The sequence below is a fragment of the Punica granatum genome, chromosome 5 (genome assembly GCF_007655135.1).
Source record: "Punica granatum isolate Tunisia-2019 chromosome 5, ASM765513v2, whole genome shotgun sequence".
NCBI lineage: Eukaryota > Viridiplantae > Streptophyta > Magnoliopsida > Myrtales > Lythraceae > Punica > Punica granatum.
Genome location: NC_045131.1, coordinates 10,886,471 through 10,902,585, shown reverse-complemented (window position 1 = coordinate 10,902,585; position 16,115 = coordinate 10,886,471). Strand labels below are relative to the sequence as shown.

The following is a 16,115-nucleotide window of genomic DNA, read 5'->3' as shown; positions in this document are numbered from 1 at the left end:
AATTTTAATTTTCATAGCGTTTAAGGGTGTTTTGCATCTGCACGGCCCCCAACTCGATGTAAGCCAAATCGGCATACCAAGTTTTCGAGTCTGAATTCAATGTGATCTGTCATATATACATACTAGTGTTACCTTGAGCGAGCCGTGTTGCACGTCCTCTTGGCTCCAATTAAGCCCTAGCTCGTTCCTGTTGATATGGTAGCATTGATAGAAAATCTCGGGGAAATTTTGCGTGCTACACTTTCAAATGGCCTTGCATTGACTGTGGAGGAAGAAATGTTTCAAGTAGTATAAACCGCAGTTTGTTAATTGCACATCTTTCCAACATGTTCGATGCTGAATTTAGCTTGAATTCTAACCTCTATTTTTAAAGAATGTGTCATTTGAGAAGTTTGTTGTTTAAGGATTCTGCTTATTCTATTATCGATTTGATTATGATATTAGGGAATGGGAGCATCTGTTGTTGCTAATGGTCCATATGGAACCATCAACGTCTCCGATTGGAATTACTTTAAATCACTGTAACAAACCTTCCATTGAATTTCACTCCCGTTGGACCAAATTCCTAGGTTTGTCCCTGTGCCCAGGCCCAACAGGGCAAGGGAGTCCAACAGAGACTATATGACAAGGTAAGATCATAGAAGAATTTCTCACGGTTAGGGTTTCGGTTGAGGAAACATATCGTAATTAGCTAGGCCAATTCTTTTGGTGAAATCGATAATAAATATGCTCATGCTGAAATAAAGTTGATGTGGATAAAAAGAGCTTATAATTTCTTCCGAATTACGTAAAGCATAGACAGTAGTGCGCCTGTGTTGTCCAGAAGGGAAAAGAGATGTTCCATTACAAAAGGAATTGTTGGCCCCAGTCGGAAAAGAATGCATAGCATCATCATATTTTTACATGTTCTCTTCGATTAGCTAGCAAAGAAAGGCATATTTCACAGAGGAACATATGCTTCAATAACAAACAAAGCCAGAGTTCTTAGGAAAAGAAAGATCGAAATTCCCCGACCGAGGAGAATGCCGTGCAGTATTCATTCAAGAAAGGCATATTCTCCTCTTTATGTCCAACAAGATTTCAAAATAGCTGCTATTTTTACTGTATATCCATCATGTACATGATCATATTGCGATATCTTCAAGCTTAAGATTAAGCAATTGGGAAGAGTCAATCATAAGCATTGGTAATTGGTTTGTGCCTCCAACTATATAATTAAATCTGCCAACAGCTTCTTCTACTTCTCTGCTCCCCATAACTTGATTTCTTCCTACACACAAACAGGTATACTTCCTGAGTTTGATCATGGCCGAGGTGCTGTTAGGCGCTTTCCTTCAGGTGCTGTTCGAAAAATTGGCCTCTCCCGAGCTGCTCAACTTTGCCCGGCGGGAGAAGCTCCGTTCTCGGCTCAAGAGGTGGGAGAGGAACCTGCAGGACATTAACATCGTACTGGAAGATGCCGAGGACCGAGCCATGGGTGGAGAGACCAGGGTCACCCCTTGGCTGGACGACCTCAGGGACTTGGCTTACGACGTGGATGACCTGCTAGACGAGTTCGCCACCGAGGAGGCGCTCCGCAAGCTGTTAGATAAGGCCGGTGCTTCTTCGAGCAAGCTGTGCAATCTTCTGCTCCCTGGATGTATCACTCGTAATTTGAGCCCCAGAAGACTCGTGTTCAAGCACAAGATGGGATCTAAGGTCAAAGAGATTGATGATAGATTGGCTGACATCATGCGTCGGAAGGAAACACTCGCATTGAGGGAGGGCAGCGGAGCGAGGATTTATGGAACTAGCCACCAGAGAAGATTGCCCAGCACTTCTTTGGCCGAGCCCTTCATTGTCGGGAGGGAGGAAGCCAAAAAGGCTATCCTAGACTTGGTGACGGCTGAAAGTGAGGATCTCTCTGTGATTCCTATCGTCGGGATGGGAGGGGTAGGCAAGACGACTCTCGCTCAGTGGGTCTATAATGATGAGAAGGTGAAGGAAACCTTCCATGTGAGAGGGTGGGCCTGTGTCTCCGATGAGTTCGACATGCTTGCTGTAACAAAGACGATCTTGCAGTCCGATGAGTTGCTGGAGGAGCTCCTGCTCACGAGGGGAAGGATTTGAATGCCCTCCAAGTTGAACTGCAGAGGAACCTCTCGGGAAAGAAATTCCTGATTGTTTTGGACGACGTGTGGAATGAAAACTATGAGAGGTGGACTCTCCTTCGAAGACCGTTCGAGTCCGGCGGAGCGAAAGGGAGTAAGATCATCGTCACAACTCGAAATCAGACTGTTGCATCCACCATGAAGAGCAGGACCGACCGAGCGCACCCATTGGGTATGCTTTCCCCCGATGATTGTGAGGCTTTACTGGCTTACCATGCGCTTGGTGCGTTCAACTTCGATAATCACCCTGATCTGAAGCCTGCGGGCGAGAAGATTGCTGCGAAATGTGCAGGCTTGCCTTTAGCAGCAAAGACTGTTGGGGGTGTGCTCAGATCAAAAGATGAACTGAACGAGTGGACAGCCATAGCAGAGAGTAAGATATGGGATCTTCCAGAAGAGACTAATGGGGTTCCTCAGGCTTTGAAGCTCAGCTACTTCTATCTCCCTTCGGACTTGAAGCGATGCTTTGCGTATTGCGCTGTATTCCACAAGGACTACGAATTCAAAAAGGACGACTTGGTATGGCAAGTCGAAATATTTATGAAATATTTTTGTGAAATGATTTCGAAATTTTCAATCTTGAGCATATATATAATACAAGTGTTCATAATAAAAGGTTATGTTCTAAATTATTCTTGTTTCAGAAAATTTATGAAAACAAATATAGATTATTTTAAGTATTTTTTTTTGCTTATTTTAGTTATATATTGACCATGATTTTCATCATAATTTTCACGACGTATCTGTATGCTCTCTTTATATTACACTAGAATTTGCGCCCGTACATGTAGCGCGACATTTGATGTACATTTGAAATCTCGGTTAGTTTTCCTCTTCGTATATCAATTCAACTTCCAATCGTTGCTTGAAACCTTTTTTGGATTAGAACCCAAACATGCTATTCCTGTATAATAAAAGATTCCTTCAGGTATATAAAGCAATGTTGACAAAATGAGATAAAGAAATAAGTAACATATCCAGGCTCTACTAAGTCTTAGTGTTGGGGAATATGACCCGCATTATAAATCCGATATATATTGATCCGATAATAAATTCGAATTACCTCTTGATCACGGTTCCCCAAGAAATCATTAGCGGAATTGATCACGTACCAAGTCTCCCCAAAGAACAAACACAAACGGCACATGCAATGAATTCTCACCACGTGTCCCTTAAGGTCATAGGTTTTCATCTCTCTGGTTGAAAATGAGTAATGAATTGCTACGGCTTTATTGTTGGACACAGTCAAATAACTTTTCGCTGAAATTATATTTAAAAAATTCTATCTTTTAGTTATAATAATTTTCTAAATGAGTTACTTGTCTTGAAGGTAAATGCATGTCCTGGATAAAATTGTGGAAGACATTATTCTCGATATTCCGGTAAATTTAGCATTAAAAATTGTTCCATTTCCCAGCAAGTACACTTCTCGAGATACTCAAACGTGTACTCTCCTCCTTAGGAGGTTAAAACTATTTACCACTAAACTAATAATTTGTTGATTAATGGTGAAAACATAAACAAGTCACGAAAATACAATATAATTAGCGATAAATATTTGATTTATCTATCTATAATTACAAGAGAGTGGAGTATTTGGCGCCAAAGTACATCGTGGCACCAAAGTTTACACAGATTTTTAGCAACAAAAATCTTGTGTGACAAGTCCTGTTTTAGGCCGGAAAAAAAAATATTCCTAATTTATGATTATTTTAAAATTTCGTCAATGAGTTGTTTTAATTGGTGGCAATTCCCAATTTTTTCGGTAGACATCTGATCTTCAGTGATAACTCCTCATGTAAATGTATTTTCTTGTAGTGCGGGCCATCAAGAGGGAAGCATGCGAGATCTTGGCCTGAAATATTTCGACGAACTATTGAGTAGATCACTCTTTCAGCCATCTAGCCAAAGCAACTCGTTGTTTGTGATGCATGATCTCTTGAACGACCTAGCAGCGTCAATTGCGGGTGAGTCCTGCTTGAGTTTAGGGGAAGGTCAATTGCATAAAGAGAAAAAAAAGTCTCGAAAAGGTACGGCACCTGTCACTTATTGCCCACCTTCACGAGGTAGAAGGCAGGTTTGACGGATTTCATTGCCTAAGGGGATGATTGCGAACCTTCCTAGCACTAGGCCGTGTTTATTCATCAAATAATATCGCTGGCAAGGTGATAGATGATGTCCTTCAGAACCAGAAGATTTTAAGGGTCCTTTCTTTATGCAGTTATCGAATTAAAGAAGTACCGAATTGCATTGGGAGTTTTGAGGCATTTACGTTATCTTAATCTTTCGGGAAGTCCTATAAAGTGCCTTCCTAGTTCCATGTCTACTCTATGCAACTTAGAGGCCTTGATACTGCAATACTGTGGAGAATTGGTGGAATTGCCGAGTTGGATCAACAAGCTAATTAACCTGAGGTGTGTCGATATTAGGGGAACCCCATCATTAAAGAAGATGCCAAGAGGGATCGGCAGTTTGGTTAAGCTGGAGATACTCCCAAAATTCATTGTTGGGGGTGACGATGGACCAAAGCTTAAAGAATTGAAAGACCTGCAGTTCCTTCGAGAGGAGCTTACAATTGAAGGTTTGTGTAATGTGGGAGAAGTCGGAGATGCAAGGGAAGCTGCTTTGAATGCTAAGACAGGGTTGACTTCTTTGATTTTGAGGTGGGAGGACGAGGAGGAGGAGGAGGAGGATGACGAGGAGGAGGAGGATGAAGGCCCTGCTAGTGGAAGAGATGCAGAAAGTCAAATGCAGATCCTCGATTGTCTTCAACCTCATGCTAGCATAAAGAACCTCGAGATTGATGGTTACGGAGGTACAAAGTTGCCTTCTTGGATCGGAGGTCCCTCATTTGTTCAATTAGAACGCTTGAGGTTGTGTAATTGCGGAAAGACGAAGATGCTACCATCGCTTGGGGTTCTGCCTCAGCTGAAGGAATTGGAAGTTGAACGCATGGATGCGATATGTGCGAGGACTAGATATCCGAAATTGTACGGGTATCGCGTCCTTCCCAGGGGAGGGCCTGCCACCTAACCTGGAGGTTCTCGCTGTCAGTGAGTGCGAGAATCTGAATCAGCCCATGTCCAAGTGGGGCTTGAAGCGAACCGCTGCCTTACGGAGGTTGACGATTAGTGGGAAGATAGGGTGCCTCGTAGGGACGAATTCATTTCCTCCACCACCAGATCATGAAGAAGAAGAAGAAGATGAGGGACCGGGACAAGATAAAGGAGGCTGGCACGTGCTCCCTCCCAGCCTCCTTTACCTTCTAGTCCTGAATCAAGAGAATCTGGTGACTATATCCAGTGGGATGCAAAGCCACCTCACTTCTCTTCTATGCTTATCCATTCAGGGGTCTCCGAAGCTCAAGTTGTTGCCACGCGAAGGACTCCCAGCCTCCCTCCTTATTCTTTACATCGAAGGGTGCACAGAAGATCTGGTGAAGAGATGCTCAAAGGAAGGCGGTGGTGGTGGTGGTGGAAGTCGAGATTATTATTTCCCCCTTATTGAACGCATCCCCGAAGTTGAAATCCATGCCTCTTCTGAAGATTACTATGGGTAAAACCGTGGTTAGAATGTGATTTGTCAACTGTATTTTATATCATATATATATTTATTTATTTATTTCGAACAATAAAGTATGTAAAATATATAGTTATTAGTTATTCTTAATGAAAAATATATATGCTGCGTTTGGTTTCATAGTAAGATTTTAAAATCAGATTTTGATTTTGAAAAAGAGTGGTATAAATTGAGTCCACCCTTTGACTTTGTATGAATTATTTTGTTTTATTGTTAAAAAATAGTAATATAAATGGGGTCCACTCTTTAACTTTGTATGAATTATTTTGTTTTGTTGTGAGTATAATTAAGTTAGAGTTGTGATTTTAAAATTTCGTTGCGAAACCAAACAGGCCTAATTATTGATATAAATAGTAATTTACAAATCAATAAAAATATATTATATATTTATTGGATATATATGATTGATGTTTATTGAACTTTACCAATAAAGTAAGTAAAAATATATAGTTATTCATCATATACAAATATAAGTATAAATATATATATATATATATTTTTTTTGATATTATATTAATATCGTTTTGATTAGATATTAATTTTATGCTAAATAAAAAAATCGGGATTATCAAATATTATGTATAGGGTAATCTTCTAAAATTTTTCAAAAATATCTTATTATATCAATACCTAACCTAATAAAGATATTTCATTCAATTTTAAATTCAAAAATTAGTTATATGAGAGATAGTCGGGCTATTATATATTATCTAGAGAAATATATATAAATACATTTATACTATATATAAACATATATTAGTTTATACTTATTTTAACACTGAAATTTATGTGATTAGATATTATATTTTTGTCTTAAATAAAAAGTTTAGGATCTCTATTATTTTATAGAGAATAAAAACTTCTAACTTTCAAAAAAATACACTGTTATGTCAATATCTTATAAAAAATATTTTTTATTTTTAAAATCTAAATATTCACGATTTATTATATTAAATATTGTGTAATAGACAATATCTTATCTGAAAATTAAAAATATTCTATTTACTCTACTTGTCAAAAAATATATTTTAAATTAAAAATAATTTTTTTTTTAAAATTATCATAAAAATTTTAAAACTCTAAAACGGAGAAAATAGGATTTTTATCATGCCATATCATCTAAAATTTTTAAAAAATCTTTTTTTAGAAGATAAATTTAATATTTTTTATTTACTTCCATTAATTGATTTTTAAAAAATCCTTTTTCACCCAAAAATCAAAATTTTAAAATAACTATAATTTCTTTATAACATTTTCAAATTAATTATTACTAAAATGAATGGAAATATAAAAATGAATTTAAGAAAAATGTAATTTTAAAATTAAGAAATTAAGAAATTTTAATATGAGAAATATTAGACAAGTACATAAGAATGATTTTTTTTTTTAATAATTTTTCCTTTCTACTTGTAGATACTAGATTATATGTGTGCATGCGCGCTCTCGTACACATAAATATATGTATATGAATGTGTAAAAAAATGACCATAAAAAGTTAATGTGAAAAAGAAAAGTTTCATTAATTTTAAAATTATAATTAAACTCAATAAATTGAAGTAAATTTCATTTAGTTAATTTATAAAAATTGTTCAAATGATTTAATAACCTTAAATTCTTAACTTATTAAAAATAGTTTTAATCTTAATTTACCATTCAATTCAGAAATAATTCCGAGCTCGAGAGCTATCGAAGCCATCAAGCCACCTTGATAGTTTTCTTTATAATTTGTCTCCTTTTATTTTTTATTTTGATTTTTTTAGATTTGAGTTGTTTGATAATGTGACATACAATGAGTAGCGTCAAGTGTCAAGCAAAGCAACATAAAATTGCAAATATCAATAATTTCACAACTCATCCAAAACTATTGAAGTCATCAACCACCTCAATTAGGGGAATGACGGTCGTCGGCAAGGACCCACTGCCTGAATTTAGAAGAAAAAAAATTATGGTTGAAATTGAAAGGGAAATGGAGAAGGGGTAAGAAATAGAGGCCTCGCCAATGACCACCATCCTAATTGGGGTCGCCAATGACACCAATTGCGGAGGTGGTAGCGATCAGGATACACCCATTGCCAACCTTTATCTCCCTTTTCAATTTCATGATAAGCCTTTTTTCTTTTTAATTCGAGCTGTGGGGCCTCGCCGGAGGCCATTACAACCCTTGCGGGGCCTCGCCGAAGGCCACTACAGCCCCTGTGGGGTCATCAGCGACTTCAATTGAGGAGATGGTGGCAGCCGGCGAGGCCCCCATTGCCGGCCACCCCATTTCTTCCTCCATCAAAAACGCTAATTAGAGTTTTTATAAAAAAAAAGATTCAAAATGTTTTCTTGTTAGAAAAATATTTGGGGCCACTTCATATGCCATATGGCACCACCATGAGCAAATCTAATATGGTTAACAGCAAAATTTACCTCGTTCTAGAATAATTTGTCTCTTTTAATAAATTAGATGAATATACAGTTTAAAATAATAATGTTTACATCTTTTTTTTGTATATACAATTCTAGAAATTTTATATGGTAACTTACCGTGACAAGTGTAGTACTTTTAGTTATATCGTAATACTTTTATTCATAAGGGTGAGGTACTTTGAAAATTGTTATTTCTCTCATCCTCTCTCTCCCCCATTTCTCCCCTCTCTTCTGCTTCTATCTCCAAGGATGGACATCATCTCTTTCTTATTTTTCTTTGACTGATTATTACTATTATTTATGCCCCGTTTGTTTTTTCGAAATTTGATTTTAACTTTAACTTTAACTTTAACTCAACACACTACACAACAAAAACACACGTTTCCCAAGTCAAATTTATAACTACATCTCATTTGTCTTTTTCCACAATCAAAATCAAAATCAAAATCAAAATAACTTTAACTCTGAATCCAAACGGCCCGTTAATGATTTGAACCAATGTCATTTTTAATCTTCGTCAATTATTCACACATATTTTAAAAAAGTACAAATCTCTTTGAAAAATTATCATTGGCAATATATTAGAATTTATTTTTTAAAATAAGACCGTCAATAAAATTTACAAGTTAGATTTAAATCTGACACGCGCTCTAGATGTATAGGTATATGGTTGACTGGTTTTGGGAGTAACGATTCTACACGCATTCCATGAATCTTCACAGAGATCTATACGCTTGTGATATCTATTCGTAAAGTTCATCATCGAAATGAAAATTAAGCCGACGTAGTTCCTCTATTTCATTTTCCTCTATGTACTGTTAAAAATACAAGATTATAACATTTACACTCACTTAGGAAAGGGAAATTGTTCCCGAATCTTTCCTGCATAGAGCGTGTTCCGCAACCGCTCCATACAAGGTGAAAATTCTCTGGCATTACCAGAGATCAACAATTTCGAACTTCAACTTGGAGTTCATATACACATGGGAACAGTGCTCGTAAATTGGGCTCCCGTCCGAGGGCTCCTCGTATGGGTGAAACCCGCGTTCCTGACAATTACAAATCACATTCACACCACTTGGATCGGAGAGATGGAAAATTCCATGGGGGCTGCAAAAACAAAGCGCCATGGCACGTCAGGTTGTGTTTGATGGTCGTTAATAAACCAATGAATTCATACCTGGATGTATCTGTTGGCGCCATTACGATGGCAACTGCTTCTGGTAACATGATCTGGACAAGAGGCCACAAAACAAAACGAACATAAGAACTACTAATCAAAAGCTACAAATGCAGCAGCATTCATGGATCAGTCATCAAGGATCCTTCAATCTCGATACTTCTGAAAGTTCTATTCGTGTATCTTGCCCCAATCCAATTATGCTCTTCCAAATGTTTCAGACACAAAAACGACATAGTCAGGGTATCACTGTGACTGCTAAAGTGTGTTGGACACGCACTTCACAAGAAAAGAAAAGTGCAGTTTTTTCCCAGTTTCTGACAACGAAACTGGAGCAGTACCATCAGCTTCTGATGGGAAATAAACGAGTCATCCGTCATTCACAAGTATCATGGTATGTGAACAACATAATTTGAAAGCATCATTAAGTGAAGACTCTCTGCGGCAAGGCATGCGCTGACAACTTCGTTCCCTAATTTTGGCGTAAAGCTGATAACCGCAAATTAAATTCACGGAATCCCTCATTCTTGATTCCCAAAGTACAAGATGATACTCTTACTTTAGCTTTTCTTTTAATTTCTCCCATTTGCTTAAATCACCTCTCTTAAACTTCACCAATGCAAAAGGCAGCTTTTCTTAAAAGAGAGAACATTAGGACACAAATTACCAGCGATTCGAACAGATAGCAGAACTAGAATATATATATATATATATATATATATATGATATGCCTTGAAAGAGGGGGAAAAGGCATGATTACCTGATAAGAATAATGTGTGTGCAGATCGACTGATGACATGAAGCAGGTCTGTGAAGGGTGGGTCTGAAAATTGTAGTGTGGGTCAGCAATGATTTGTTCCAATTACAAAAACATAAAGAAGTCTAACTCAGGTAGATGCAAAACGAAGTCAGGGTTCGACGAATCAATGATCATTCAGAGGATGGTAAGTCAAATGTGCAAGAACATAGTTTTGCAACTGGACCATGAAACACGACACGCAAGTAGTTTCTCTAAGCTAGAGTAGATACAGAGAAAAAGACCCAAGAGAAAATAAAGACCATACATTAGAAGGACTAGAACGGTGATGATCCCCCAGTTAAATTTATTAGGTAATTTCAGGCAAACCTGCGGTTATGGCTGTTAAGAAACACTTACACGAATCCATCCGAGAGGGAAAAGTATAGCCTATCTTGAATTTCAAAAATTTCTTCTTCATTTAATGTCTGACACTGGACAAAGAGATAAAACAGGTGCACAAAAATTAGTCTGGTAAAGATGTACATGCATTCAACAGAACCAACGAGTTATAATGTCATAAGTAGAAGGAAAAAAAAAAGTTCAAAATCATTGGCAAGACAGTGTATACTGAATTGGTCGCCAGTTTATCGTATCAGTCCATAGTTTTGGGAATCCAATATAGATTATGACTCGAATTAGATCAATTATTTTTCGAATTTCTATGCATGCAATTCCCTCCACACCAGAGGGTATTTTCATATTTTTTTGGATATAACTTTTATACAATCCCGTATTTTTTTATCTTCTTGTAGACACATGGAATAATTTTTTGGTTGTGCAAACCAAATAGAATGATGACATTGAGTAGTACCAAGTCTGCAACCATGATATGGACACTTAATTTCTGCGTTTAATCATTAATGCAGGCGAAAGTATCCAAGAGGCGCATGCTTTTAAGGAACAGATCAAATTAACTTGAGCTTCTTGATTTGTTCTTCCACCACCTTCAATTCAATTCCAGTATTCCTCTCATTAATCGTTTGGTCTAAATGGAGTTTGATTTAGACAGCATAAGATCACCAAAGGACAATATGATCCTAACAAATGAGAAATTAGAAGAGAGAGCACTCATCTATGCTTAAGATTAATAAGGCTGAAACATACCGAATCTGAGGTTGACTCTTGCTTTGGAATAATAAGTGTGGTGATGTGGAAAACCCTGTTTTTCTACATAATAAGCATAAGAGAATCAACATCTCCTCACAATGTCAGCTTTATCAAAAGAAAGTGGACCACATTGTTTGAAAATTCTAGTTTTTCTTACCAATGAACCTGCAAGGACCCCACAAGTTTCCAAGTTTTTTGCTGTGTTTGCACGGGCTAACCTCAAGAAATCTTCCATCATATTCACAGGCTGCATCGAAAAGGAGCTAGTAAGGATTAAATTTGTCAGTACTTGATAATTTCCACATGCCATAAACACTAAAAGTAGTAAAAATTGGAAAACAGCTCTAACAAGATTAGCCAGGATAATGACAGCAGAGGGAAACCGACAACATGTAAATGCTGGTAGGAATCTGGAGTATGCTGAAAAGGTTTTGCAGGCCCAGGTCTCGGGTCTGCCACTTGAGATGGAGGAATAGGAGCAGATCCTTGCTGCAACCGTGCAAGAAAAGGAGGAGGAGAAGGTTGCTTGATGCTGACAAGCTTGAAAGGATCTTCCTGCACTTCATTGATTAGTGCAGGTAAGGATTCTTCAGCAGGATGTGACCACTTTCCATCATCCAAGGAAAGGACAGACTCCATTGCTGTTCTTGCAGCTCCTTGACCAGCATCTCTCATAGCCATGGAATCGGGCTGACCAAGGCTATTGCTGTATATGACACCAATAGAAGAGTTCAAAGCAATCATATTATCAGGAGAAATGAAAAAAAATAAAATTAAATCAATATAAAAAGTTCCAAATTCAAATGCTTCAGAATTCAGATAATGAAAAATTCATAACAATTATTGTGCAGAAATGGAAGTGAAGATCAAAAGAAAAACTAAGGCAAGCACTTACCATGAATCTTCTTTAGAAGTAAAGTCTAGACTGCTTGGATAGTGAACCTGTTTTTTTCCCGCAGTATTGCAGATCAATATATAAACGCAAGAAAAAGGAGAAATTTGAAATGTCTAGGAAGGTTACCTTTATATCTGCACTAGGTCCTCGCCACTGGCTCCGAAGACCGTTGGGGCCTAAAATTGAGTGTCTCGACAAAGTTTCCTGCCTCGGAGCGGGAAGACTTAAAGAACTGCACAAATCAACAACGATTACAAGTTATTCCAATGTAACTTGATTGTGGCAGTTACAAAATATGTCAGCTCAAACTTAGCAGAAAAAGAAAGCTCCTCGTATTCTTTCGTTTGAGTCGAAAATGGAAATTGGTGGCTGGAAAATTTGAAAAAAGCCAAAATAGATAACATTCATCATCTCCTTCAACAGAAAAGCTTACTACTTGCTTAAAGCCATATTTGTCATTTTCACAAGTTCGCTTAGAAGGGTGCCTATTTAGACTACAAGTCAATTGCCAACGCGAGGTAAAGCCCCACTTCCTTCATAGTACTGGATATACTGACATTATCACTCTTCATTAAATATAGCAATTCACTTTCTTGAGAAAAACCAGATAATTTACAATTGATTAGGTTCTGCCACATAGCCTAACATGGGTTCTTTTTTGAGACTCCTCATAAAAGATAGAATAACTATATAAAAAACGGAAAGATGTAGTGTTATGAAATAAATCGCCAGAGTAGTATAGAGATATCCTCTTTGAATGGCTGCATTGTGCAGAAAACGAAATTTGAAACCACTATATTTGGTCAACAATAAGATCATGTACATAAACTAATTACTTATTTCCAATTATGTGCCACATGGATGAGCACATTAACGAAAGATCTACTCACATCTTCTGGAACTGCTTGTCTAATTGGGCAGGATTTGATGATAAAATCTGAGAATGGTCATTCCTATATCTCCGAAGAGAAGAAGACGCTGTGCCAGCAGGCTGCAGTACAAGATCATGTATTGACAGATCAAATGCAATGAGAGATAGTCAGAAAAGTTAAAAAGATACAGACAGCAGAATATAGACTACGTTGCAAACGAGGGAAATGTAGCGTACTGGTGCAAAAAGATTAGAGAAAAAGAAAAAAGATCAACTATAACTGTTAGGCATTAATGTTGCATTTTTAATCTGTCACAAATGATAATATATATATAAGTAGGATTAGCTTCTTCTTGTCCTTACCCGCTTATCCATGCTTGAGAAAGAACTTCCAGCAGCAGAGGACCAATCCACTGAAAAAAACCTGATAAAAATTAAATGTACAGCACGCCGAATGAATTACCTATGCATCAGCTCCAATGCCAACGCACACATATGCTCAGCAACGATTTAGGTAGTATGTTCTATATGTAGGAAGAGAATGATTTAGAGGTAAAAAGATCCAGTAAGACTCTCGGGGGGTGTTTATCTAAAAAAAGACGGAAAGCTGGACATTTTATTTTCCTCCCAACATAGAATCCAAGGGGAGTACTAGCCCAGGCAGAGATCACCAAAGGAGAATAACATGAAGAGGTATAACTTCATGCCATTCTCTATAGCATCTACAGCCTAGGATCATGGCAGAACAAGAGTTTGCAAAGGGTATATAAGACAGGGTTGGGATACTATTATCATATTTATTGGTTGGCAATGAAATAATTCAAGTTTCTGTATGATATGGCTATATAAGTCCACATGAAATTCATTACTTCCAAATGGATAATTTTTTTATCGATGGCAAGTCCATATAACAAGAAGAATTCCATTTTCAACACCAATTGCATAGAAAGAAAAATAAGAGATCTTTCAAATAAAACAACAGAAAAGAGATCATCTTCTAGATTCTTGGGCAGTTACAATGGAAACCAGGTTCACAGAATTCTGACTTACAGGTTTGTCTTTGTTTAAATTAGCTGCCTCATAAGTAGAATACAGTAGTTGCAAAAACAACATAATATTTTAGTCAGTATCCTATCACCTTCATCCAGAATCAGAGCATCTGCCACATCTTAAACCAGCAGTAGCTCGCACCTCTCACTACTACTCGACAACCTAGCTTACACATACACTCTCAAAAACACCACAATTTTCCTTCGGTATCAAAAGAGCCCTTGAGCTGCATCAGAAGCTACTATTACTCGCATGGCTGCTCCAACTGAGCTCCTACAAGCAACGAAAGGCTTCAAGCTGGTGCGATTCAAGCAAAATTCCGACCGATCACTTAGGCCGCCGCTCAATCTTTCCTATTCAACACCCGTAGCTCAAGAATTAAATGAAATTCAATAAGAACAAGCATTCCAATCACCACGAGCGTGAATTCATATTCAGTCACCTATCTCGTCTATTACTGCACAAACTAGCACCAAAACACCTGCCCCGTTTCATTCTCAGCTCGGCGTAATACTAATGATAGGAAGCAACAGCCACCATCTTGGATGACCTAAGTAGCTTGAGAAGCTCCTACTCCCTTGCAAAATCGCAGGTGACGGGGCAGTAAACGGGGCATGCGATGGAAAGAGAGAACTCGCCTGTTTGAGGAGATTATCAGCGATTCGGCACTACGAGGGGTGGAACTGCCGGCTCGATGCCACTCCGATCCACCACTACGAGGGGTTTTTATGCTTTTGCTTTCCCTCCGCCACTATTTTGGTGAAATCGAGATAATAAATATGCTCGTGCTGAAATAAAGTTGACATGGATAAAAAGAGCTTATAATTTCTTCCGAATGACGCAATGCATAAACAGTAGTGCGCCTGCGTTGTCCAGAAGGGAGAAGAGAACTTCCATTACAAAAAGGAATTGTTGGCCCCAGTCGGAAAAGAATGCATAGCATCATCATATTTTTACATGTTCTCTTCAATTAGCTAGCAAAGAAAGACATATTTCACAGAGGAACATGTGCTTCAATAACAAACAAAGACGGAGTTCTTAGGAAGAGAAAGATCGAAATATCCCGACGAGGAGAATGCCGTGCCGTATTCATTCAAGAAAGGCATCTTCTCCTCTTTATGCCCAACGATATTTCTTTTTCACTAGTAGGACCGGCTTTTGAGTTACCGTGCTTAGTTCTCTCTCATTGCTGACTCGTAAATGTACAGGATGAATAAAGAACAAGAATGGGACAATGAGATTTTCAAAGGAAAAAACGAAACAACTATGTTAAGGAACGTTACCAGAAAAAAAACGAACTCAAAATAGCTACTATTTTTACTGTATATCCATCATGTACATGATCATATTGCGATATCTTCAAGCTTAAGATTAAGCAATTGGGAAGAGTCAATCATAAGCATTGGTATTGGTTTGCGCCTCTCACCTATAAATTAACTCTGCCAACAGCTTCTTCTACTTCTCTGCTCCCCATAACTTGATTTCTTCCTACACACTAACAGGTATACTGCCTGAGCTCGATCATGGCCGAGCTGCTGTTGGGCGCTTTCCTTCAGGTGTTGATTGACAGATTGGCCCCCTCGCGGGCTGTTCAACTTTGCCCGGCATGAGAAGCTCCATTCCTCGATCAACAAGTGGAAGAGGACCCATAGGACATTAAGAGTGCGTTTGGATTGAGAGTTAAGTTGAGTTGAGTTTTGATTTTAATTGATTTGTAATGATTGTATTGTTGAATTATGAGAAAAAGTGTGAAAAAGTAATAAATAATTGAGAGAAAATAATGATTAAGTAATGATAGTGTTGTTGAATTGTGAAAAAGTAATGAATAGTTAAGAGAATTTAATATTAAAAATTAAATTGAATGGTTAAAAATATTTAAAAAATAAAAAGAGTAATGATTGTAATGTTGAATTGAAGATAAGTGGAATTGAGTTGAACATTGTTTATAAAACAAACACACCCTAATATTTTAATAAAAATATTATTTCAAAATGTTTTGTTATTAATTTTATAATCAAAGATAATTTAAAATTTTAAAAACTAAAAAAAGGGAGAAAATTACATTCATAAAT

General features: G+C 37.4%; 1 protein-coding gene and 1 pseudogene across 1 annotated transcript; one reads left to right on the top strand and one right to left on the bottom strand.

Annotated features, from left to right (window-relative positions):
- Window positions 1-892: 892 nt before the first annotated feature.
- LOC116208521 lies at window positions 893-4,185 on the top strand (annotated as a pseudogene).
- Window positions 4,186-8,906: 4,721 nt separating this feature from the next.
- Window positions 8,907-15,125, bottom strand: LOC116208522 (AMSH-like ubiquitin thioesterase 3). The gene is given in 13 exon segments (XM_031542009.1): window positions 8,907-9,251; window positions 9,322-9,374; window positions 10,082-10,144; window positions 10,478-10,506; window positions 10,509-10,551; window positions 11,225-11,287; window positions 11,385-11,474; window positions 11,615-11,933; window positions 12,123-12,169; window positions 12,249-12,354; window positions 13,013-13,113; window positions 13,357-13,417; window positions 14,132-15,125. Coding segments are annotated over 12 exon segments (1,101 nt in total). The 5' UTR covers window positions 13,369-13,417; window positions 14,132-15,125; the 3' UTR covers window positions 8,907-9,076.
- Between the last annotated feature and the right edge of the window lie 990 nt (window positions 15,126-16,115).